At 48.4% G+C, this 10,119-nt stretch overlaps 1 protein-coding gene across 1 annotated transcript in view; it reads left to right on the top strand.

Annotated features, from left to right (window-relative positions):
* IRAK2 (interleukin 1 receptor associated kinase 2) overlaps positions 1-10,119 on the top strand; it is a 58,489-nt gene continuing 48,370 nt past the window's right edge. The window contains exons 1-2 of the mRNA XM_004274827.4: positions 1-183; positions 9,602-9,784. Of these exons, the coding sequence (XP_004274875.1) occupies positions 90-183; positions 9,602-9,784 (277 nt within the window). The 5' untranslated portion in view covers positions 1-89. The remainder of the gene's footprint in view (positions 184-9,601; positions 9,785-10,119) is intronic.

Raw genomic sequence — 10,119 nt, 5'->3', positions numbered from 1 at the left:
CCCACCAGCCAGCCGGTAGAGAAGCGGAGTCCTGCCGCGTAGGACTCAGTTGTCTGCGTTGCCGGCCCGCCGGCCCTCGGAGCCCGGCCATGTCCTGCTACATCTACCAGCTGCCCGCCTGGGTGCTGGACGACCTGTGCCGCAACATGGACGCGCTGAGCGAGTGGGACTGGATGCAGTTCGGTGAGTGGGCACCCCTGCGACCCCGCTAAACCCCCTCCCCGCCTGTTTACGCGGGTCCTGATTCTAGGGGCTCTCTGTGCTGCCATTCTGGACCCGGGCCTCACTGTGTGCCCTCGGGCAGGCGCTGCCCCCTCTCTGTGGTCATTTGGAAGGTGTTAGGTGATTTCGGAGGATTTCTGCTGTTAGTCTGTCGCTAAGTAATGACTGGCTCGACTTCGCTGTTTACAGTAAAGCCGAAAATGATCGCTCTCAGCAGTGACTAGTGCTTACTGTGTGCCCGGCCCTGATGTAAGCACCTGACACCGATTATCTCATTTAATTCCCACGACAGCCTGTAAAGTGCCTATTTCTCTTACCCCATCTAACAGACGACGAAACGGCTTTAAAGGTAGAGTTACTTTGGGGGGCCAGGGTATGGCGTTGCTAAGTGGCGTACTGGGCTCTGAACCCCGGCGGCTGGCCCCGCCAGGACATCGTAACTTCTTGGTGTATTTTGTTTGTTTGTGCCTGGTGATTGGCTGAGGGCTTGGCATCCTGGGGGAGGCTGCGCGTGTGGTCCTCAGGCGCCTTCCAGGCTCCACCACATCCAGCTGGTGACTTTGGGCAAGTTGCTTAACCTGTTTGAGTCTCAGCTTCTTAATCTGTAAACTGGCGGTGGTTATGAGGAATGAAAATTGTATAAAAAGCACTTGACACCTATGTGTCAGAGGTTCTTGTAAGTATTAAGGAAGTGTTAACAGTTATTCTCAGGTTCATGTTTTAAGTCAATGTGACTGGTGCCACTTTATTTTTAAAGTAATATCTATATTTTCTTTAAAATTGAGATTATGATATATACCATTCGTACAAAGGGAATATAATATTTATGTACAGTGGAAAGAATAATAATAAAAAGAACATGTATGTTTTTATCCATCCAGTTTGAGGAAATAATATATATTTTAACCTAGTAGTTCTCAACCAGGGGTGATGTTGCCCCCTTAGGGAACATTTGCCGATGTCTGGAGACATTTTTGGTTGTCGTAACTTGGGGGATGTAGTGAGTAGAGGCCAGGGATGCTGCTAAACGTCCTGCAATGCACAGAACCGCCCCCTCCACAAAGAACTATCCAGCCTAAAGTGTCAGTAGTGCTGAGGTTCAGAAATCCTGTTTTAAACCAGTCACAAAAATAATACACTCTTATTGCAAAGTACTGCGGGAAATAAAGAGTAGCTCAAACTCCACCACTCAGGGATACCATTTTTTTTTTTAATTTGGAGGGAGTATTTTTTTAAAATTAATTAATGAATTTATTTTTGGCTATGTTGGGTCTTTGTTGCTGCGCGCGGTCTTTCTCTAGTTGCGGTGAGCGGGGGCTACTCTTCGTTGTGGTGCGCGGGCTTCTCATTGCGGAGGCTTCTCGTTGTGGAGCGTGGGCTGTAGGTGCGCGGGCTTCCGTACTTGTGGGACGTGGGCTCAGTAGTTGTGGTTTGCGGGCTCTAGAGCTCAGGCTCAGTAGTTGTGGCGCACAGGCTTAGTTACTACGTGGCATGTAGGATCTTCCCAGGCCAGGGCTCGAACCTGTGTGCCTTGCATTGGTAGGCAGATTCTTAACCACTGTGCCACCAGGGAAGCCCAAGGATACCATTCTTTTTTTTCCCACATCTTTATTGGAGTATAAATGCTTTACAATGTTGTGTTAGTTTCTGCTGTACAAGAAAGTGAGTCAGCTATATGTGTATATATATCCCCATAAGGGATACCATTCTTACCATTTGGTTGCCAATAGTAATAATAACAACAGCAGCCGCTAACATGTATTGGCTTCTGACTATGTGCCAGCAGGGTGCTGGGTGTCTTATGCCTTCTAGTCTTTTTTACTAACCATATTTATTTATGTATATACGTTTTCCAAAAATCGTATCATTTTGTACACTCTACTAGCCTGCTTTTTTTCACTTAAACTATATCACAATTATTTTTTCTTGCCAAGCAATATTCTTTAGCAACATGGATTTAGGCTTTTACTTTCAGTGTGTATTTTTATTAACTTTTTTGTGGAAAAAAATAACATGTACTAGGTTAAATGGTGTAAATCACGCCCCTGGGACAGAGGGGAAAGTAAATATCTTTCCCCTCCCTGCCCCTCAGCCTCCCCACAGAGGCTGTCCCTGGTAACAAGTCAGGGCACCTCTGAGAATGTCTGTCACCATCTGATTTCCTAGACTGCACTGTGTCCCTTTGCTCAGATGATCTGTGATTTAACTACTTCGACTGTTTCCTGAGCAGTGGGCAAACAGTTTGTGGAAGAGACTCTCTCTAGTGTTTTCCATGTTGGCCTCAATTGTGAAGGCCACAGCAACTTCTGTTTCTAGGATGTTGTGGCTATTTTAGAAGGCACACCTATGGCTTTCTTTTCATTTTTATTTTACTAAAATTTAAAAAATTAAAGTATAGTTGATTTACAATGTTGTGTTAATTTCTGCTGTACAGCAAAATGATTCAGTTTTTTATATATATATATATATATATATATATATATATACACACACACACACACATTCTTTTTAAAAATTCTTTTCCATTATGGTTTATCACAGGAACTATTGAATATAGTTCCCTGTGCTATACAGTAGGACCTTGTTGTTTATCCATTCTGTCAGTATGTATATTAGTTCGAACCTGCTAATCCCAAACTCCCAATCCATCCCTCCCCCACACCCCCTCCCCCTTGGCAAGCACTAGTCTGTTCTCTGTGTATGACTTTTTTTAAAAAACAGCTTGATTAAGGTATAATTCACCTACCACGCAATTCACCCATTTAAAGTGTACAATTCAGTGGCATCTAGTATATGCAGAGTTGTGCGTCCGTCGCCAAATCAATCTTAGAACATTTTCATTACCCCAGAAAGAAGCCCTGTACCCCTCAGCTGTCTCCCTCATCACTCTCACACACATCTCCCATTTCCCCCCAGCTTTAGGCATTGCCTATTCTGGACATTTCATATAAATGGAATAAATCATACAATATGTAGTCCTTTGTGACTGACTTATTTAGCATGTTTCCAAGGTTAATCCATGTCATAGCAAGTATCAGTGCTTAATTTCTTTTTTTTTAAGATTTATTTATTATTTATTTTATTTATTTCTTGGCTATATCGGGTCTCAGTTGTGGCATGTGGGATCTTTCGTTGCGGCACGCGGGCTTCTCTCTAGCTGTGGTGTGCGGGGTTTTCTCGTCTCTAGTTGTGGCGCGCAGGCTGCAGGGCGCGTGGGCTGTGTAGTTTTGCGGCAAACAGTCTCTCTAGTTGAGGCACGTGAGCTCAGTAGTTGTGGTGCACTGGCTTAGTTGCCCCAATGCAGGTGGGAATCTTAATTCCCTGACCAGGGATCGAACCTGCGTCCCCTGCATTGCAAGGTGGATTCTTTCCCACTGGACCACCAGGAAAGTCCCAATTTCTTTTTATTTATTCCTGAATAACATTCCATCGTGTGGACATACTGCATTTTATTTATTCTTCTGTCATTTGATGGGCATTTGGGTTCTTTCCACTTTTTGGCTATTATGAATAACGCTCCTGTATACATTTGTGTATGTCTCTGTGTGCCTTTACGTTTTCATTTCCCTTGCGTAGATACCTAGGAGGGGAATTACTGAGTCATAGGGTAACTCTGCGTTTAACATTTTGAGGAAGTGTCAGACTGTTTTTGGAAGTGCGAGTACCATTTTACATTCCCACCAGCAATGTGTGAGGGTCCCAATTTCTCCACGTCCCCTCCCCCCAACACTTGTTATCGTCTGTCTTTCTGAGTTTGTAGCCATCTGAGCAGGTGAGAAGTGGTTTCTCGCTGTGTTTGTTTATTTATTTATTTATTTTGGCTGCGTCGGGTCTTAGATGCAGGCACACAGGTTCTTTGTTGAGGCACGCGGGATCTTTTTATTGTGGCGTGCGGGCTCTTTGCTGTGGCACTCGGGCTTCTCTCTAGTTGTGCTGTGCAGGTTTTCTCTCTCCAGTTGTGGCGCACAGGCCGCAGGGCGTGTGGGCTCAGTAGTTGTGTCACGCGGGCTTAGCTGCCCCGCGGCATGTGGGATCTTAGTTCCCCAACCAGGGATCAAACCTGTGTCCCCTGCATTGGAAGGCGGATTCTTTACCACTGGACCACCAGGGAAGTGCCTCTTGCTCTGGTTTTGATTAGCATTTCTGTAATGACTAATGATGTTGGCCGTCTCTTCATGTGCATTTGTACATCCTCTGAGGAGAATACCTCTGACTCTTTAGGGCTTGGAGACGTGCCTCTTGCTCTGGTTTTGATTAGCATTTCTGTAATGACTAATGATGTTGGCCGTCTCTTCATGTGCATTTGTACATCCTCTGAGGAGAATACCTCTGACTCCTTAGGGCTTGGAGACGTGCCTCTTGCTCTGGTTTTGATTAGCATTTCTGTAATGCCTAATGATGTTGGCCGTCTCTTCATGTGCATTTGTACATCCTCTGAGGAGAATACCTCTGACTCCTTAGGGCTTGGAGACACCAGTATTGTTCAAGGTCCTCAGGAGCTGCCCATTGTGATTTAGGTTATAATCCAAATCCCTCACCAGGCCTGCCGGGTCTGGCACAGTCTGAGTGCCATTGACTTTTGACCTCCTCTCCTCCAACACCCTCTCATGCCCACCCTGCTCCAGCCACACTGGCCTCCTTGGTCCAGACTCAGGGCCTTTGTACTTGCTGTTTCCTCTGTCTGGGACATTCTTCGCCCTGTCCTCCACGTGGCTAGCTTTCTAGTCTCTGTTAGTTTCCTCTTGCTGCTGTAACAAATTACCACAAATTTAATAGTTTAAAAACAGCCATTATTGTGTTACAGTTCTGGAGGTCAGAAGTCCTAAAATCAAGGTGTTGGCAGGGCAGCTGTCCTTCTGGAGGCTCTAGGGGAGAATCCATTTCCCTGCCTTCACTGGCTTCTAGAGGCTGCCTGCGTCCCTTGGCCTGTGGCCCCTCCTCCACTTTCAAAGACATGGGGTAGCATCTTCAAATCTCTTCCTCTGACCTCTGCTTCTGTCATGATCTTCTCTGAATCGGACACTCCTGCCTTCCTCTGATAAGGACCCCTGGGCTCAGTCAGATAATCCAGGGTAATCTCATCTCAAAATCCTTAACTTAATGCCATCTGCAAAGTCCCTTTTGTCACGTAAGGTACCATATGCACAGGTTTCGGGGTTTAGGACACTGACGTCTTTGGGGGGCTATAGTCTTTCATTTCTCAGTTCATATGTCACCTTGTTTGAGAGGCTGACCCTGTCCCCCTTTCCTCTTTTTCTTATCAACGTGTTTTATTTTCTTCATTCCTCTTAACATGCTTTGACCTTGTTCCTTATTGGTTTATGTCTGTCTCTCCCTGTAGAATGTCGGCGCCATGAGGGCAGGGACATCACGCATCTAGTTTGCTCCTGTATTCCCAGTGTCTGAGGCAGTGCCCGGCCAGTGGGCAGACACTCAGTGCCACTGGAATGAATGATGGGCTGAAGGATGTGGGAACGGTGGGGACACGGGATGGCTTGGAGCCCATGCTTGGCCAGCTCTCCGTGCTGGGTCAGAGGTCACTGGGCTGGGAGCCAGCCGTGCCCCCCAGGTAGCAGCTCCTTGGCAAGTCACAGCATTCCATGGTTTTCTGTTCAGCACAGTAAGCGACTGTGATTGTCCTTCCAGTCCTAAAGAGCCTCGGTTTCTGCGAGTCTTTTTTTTTTTTTTTTTAGGTTGAGAAATCCTACTCCATATTCCACAATTTATTCTTTTTTTTTTTTTTTTAAAATGACATTCTAGTCTTTGACTATTACAGATAATGTGCATCGTTTTAGAAGAGATCATCCCTTGGGGCTGATTGTGATACCGGGGAGTGGAGGTGGAAAAATCCATAAAGTGATTCAGAAAAGCACACAGCCTGGACTTCCCTGGTGGCGCAGTGGTTGAGAGTCCGCCTGCCGATGCAGGGGACACGGGTTCGTGCCCCGGTCCGGGAAGATCCCACATGCCGCGGAGCGGCTGGGCCCGTGAGCCATGGCCGCTGAGCCTGCGCGTCCGGAGCCTGTGCTCCGCAACGGGAGAGGCCGCAACAGTGAGAGGCCCGCGTACCGCCACAAAAAAAAAAAAAAAAAAGAAAAGCACACAGCCACAAATACGCACGCTCTTTGGATTTGACAGTTTTGGCAGATAATGTGGCTCCCTCCTGCTCATTTCCCTATGATTGTGGCTGCGTTCATTTTTGCCCTTGGGGGAAACCAGGCTTCTCACAGCTTCACTCACCCAAGGTGTATTCCCAGGGATCCTGGGGCAGGGCTTCCTCTGTTGGACGGCTCTCCATCTTGCTGTCTCATGCGTGTGCCAGCCTTTGTGCACAGGCCTGCTTTGTCCCTGCCCAGCTGTGTGCTTCAGGCGAGTGACTGCCTCTCTCTGAGCTTTTAGTTTCCTCATCTGTAAAATGGGGATGAGTTGCTGAGAGGCTTAAGGGACAAGACGCTTTCCCCTTCCCTCAACCAGGAAAGAGTCTGTTTAGTCTGGACAAAGGGCGTTTCACCCGAGGGCGAGGGCGGATCACTTCAGGAAGCTGTGTGTCTCTGCTCCAGAGGGCTTTGAAGATGGGCAAGGTTGTCTACTGTGTCCTGCAAGATTCAGGAAGTCAGACCAGGAGGGATGATTGCCACATAGTGTTAACCATTGGGGATAAAAGCAGGTTTTCATAGAGTGTAGATGGCTTGACAATTGCAGTGAACATTTATATCACATACATATTATTCTATACATATAACTAATCTAATCCTCACAACAACCTCTGAGGCAGGTGCTGTTGTTTTCCTCTTTTGCAAATGAGGAAACTGAGGCACGGCGAGAAGTGAAGGGCGTTCCCCAAGCACGTGGGAAGTAAGTAGCAGAGAGAAGATTTGAACCCAGGCCTCAGAATCCAGAGTCTGGGCCCTGAACCCACCACTGTACCATCCTGCTGGCATAAGCATGTACTTTTATATCTAATAGAAAAACCTGGAAGATTAGAAGCAAGAGTATAAACAGTGCTTTTCTTGGGGTCTTCCAAGTGGGATGATCACGGGGGCTTTGATTTTCTCCCGTTTTCCAAATGTTCCGTAACGACCAGGTATTACTGGTGTGTGTTGGGCAAAGAGCCATGGACTCAGCAGGGCGCTCGGCAGTGACTCATCCCCCTGAGACCTCTATCTTGTCTTGACCCTGTTTTAAGGGTCATGTTAAATGCTGGCAGGTCAACACCATAAGAGATGCCACTTTCACGGAGCTACAACGTCCACATTGCAAGGCACCTCTGGGTTTAATTCCTCTTCCTCCTGCATTGCCTGTGAGGAAAAATGCAGCCCACAGATGTGAGGGCTGGGCTTGGCTTCTGCTGCCGCAGTGGAGCCCCAGGGGCGGCCCTGGGCTTCTGTTCTTCCCATGACATCACGCTGCCTCGGAGCGTGGGAGGTGAGCCCACGAACAGAGCTCCTGTGCAGGGAGGGCTGGGGGGAAGGGGTTCCTTCCTCTTCCCTCTACTCTTTTCTCTCTGCTGCTGGAGGCAGCCCCTGACCCTGCTGACATCACTTCCCATGGACCAGGAATCTGGCCTGGGCTTTCCAGTGACTAAAGTTACAACTCAAGAACTTCCCATCCCTAACAGGGCACTTCTCCCAGAGGCTTTCTCTCTGTGGGAGGCTGTCACAACCTTCCCCATTCCTCCAGAGGGACAGGGACTGTACAATATGATCGCGTCCCTCCCTGGCTCTGAGGTCTTCCATGGTGTCCTGGTGTCCGTGGCTCTTAGGATCAGGTTCAAACTGTAGCCTGGCCTTCAAGCCATTACATAGGCGTGGTCTCTTGTCTTCCTCTTCCCCACTCAGTTCACTTACGTTTGTATTTTTCAAACAGAAAAGCTCCGTGGGCTTCTGGTTGACTCACCCCTGTATCTCTAGAGCTTCTCAGAGGCCTGGAGCTCAATAATATTTTGTTGAATGAATGTATGACTTGATGTTCACGTAGATACCTGCTCCACGATTTCTGAAATCCTGGAACTGAAGTCCGATTATTTTAGTCCTAGTTTAGGGGAATAAAAAATGCCTCCCTCACTTCAGGAAACTCAGCAGAATACTATGTGACCGTTCAAAAATTCCATGTATGAAGAGCTTGTACCAATTTGGAAAATGCTTATGGTATAATGTTAGTAAATAAGGCCTGGATGCACAGTCTTACTTACAGCCTGGCACTAACTGGATCCAGAAGCACCCCTGTGCGTGTGGTGGGGAGACTTTCGGAAGGGAAAGTACCCTCGTGGGATGCTGTGTAATTTATTAGCTTCTTTCCCCTGCGTTTTTCCAAGTTTTCTTTAATGAGCAACCATTTTATAATAGAAAATGAAAAGAAGGAATGCATTAGTTTTAGTATTGTGGACAGTAGCCCCCTGCAAATTGCACAGTGCTTCAGACTTGGCAAAGTGCTTTTAGATCCATAGCTCTCTTGCTCCTAATAGCAGTTCTGTGAGGATGGTGGGCTGTGGATTCGTTCATTCACTCATTCATTCATTCATTCAGTTCCCCCTGCCAGGGCTGGGACTTAGAGCTGAGGAGAATGAGATGCCCAAGGCAAAATTTTATTTTTTATTTATTTTTTTTTTGTGGTACGCTGGCCTCTCACTGTTGTGGCCTCTCCCGTTGCGGAGCACAGGTTCTGGACGCGCAGGCTCAGCAGCCATGGCTCACGGGCCGAGCTGCTCCGCGGCATGTGGGATCTTCCCGGACCGGGGCACGAACCTGCGTCCCCTGCATCGGCAGGCGGACTCTCAACCACTGCGCCACCAGGGAAGCCCCCCAAGGCAAAATTATAGGAGGCACCTACTCTCTGGCTGCTGCTACAGGTGCAGGACCAGCCCTGAGAATGAGCACCTCCTTCAAATTTGCGCCTTGGGTGCCTCCCCTGCCTCACTTTGGTCCTGGCCCTGCCCCCACTCTGTGCCAGGCACGCTTCCCTGTTCTGAGGATCTAACAGTGAACGGAACAGAGAAAACTCTCTGCCTACACGGGACTTCTGTTTGGAAGGCAAGTTCTCTATTACAGTTGAGGAAACCGAGCCTCCCATCCCACTGGGGAAGTGACTTGCACATAGCAAATAAGCAGCTAAACCTCAAGGCCCCTGGCCCTCTCGTCCATTGGTCTTTCTCCTAAGTCTTGTGTGGCAACCAAGTTGACATTTACATTAAAGTGTGAGTGTGCTGGTCCCCACGGGCACTGAATGACTTGGGCTGCCTGTGGACCCCAGCTCCTGGTGGAGTTTCAGGTAGGATGGGGCCAGGCGGCTTTGTGGTAGACAGAGCTGGGCCAGCATGGTGACCCTCTGGTGGAGGGGCTGCCCTTCTGGCTCTAAGCATCCCTTTTTGCTTGCCTTCCAGCCTCCTATGTGATCACAGACCTGACCCAGCTGCGGAAGATCAAGTCTATGGAGCGGGCGCAGGGCGTGAGCATCACGCGCGAGCTGCTGTGGTGGTGGAGCATGCGGCAGGCCACCGTCCAGCAGCTGCTGGACCTCCTGTGCCATCTAGAGCTCTACCGCGCCGCCCAGATCATCCTCAACTGTGAGTTACCAAGGCCCCCTAGCAGCCAGCGTGAGCTATGCCCTCTCACCTTAAAATCTTTCTTGGAGTTTCCCTGGCGGTCCAGTGGTTAAGACTCCGCGCTTCCACTGCAGGGGGCATGGGTTTGATCCCTGGTTGGGGAACTAAGATCCTGCATGCTGCTCGGCATGGCCAAAATGTAAAAATAAATAAAATTAGAAAACCTTTATTTTTATTTATTTATTTATTTTTGCGGTACGCGGGCCTCTCACTGTTGTAGCCTCTCCCGTTGCTGAGCACAGGTTCCGGACGCACAGGCTCAGCGGCCATGGCTCACCCAGCCGCTCCGCGGCATG

Source organism: Orcinus orca, chromosome 10 (assembly GCF_937001465.1).
Source record: "Orcinus orca chromosome 10, mOrcOrc1.1, whole genome shotgun sequence".
Lineage (NCBI taxonomy): Eukaryota > Metazoa > Chordata > Mammalia > Artiodactyla > Delphinidae > Orcinus > Orcinus orca.
This window is presented reverse-complemented; position numbering and strand designations above follow the sequence as displayed.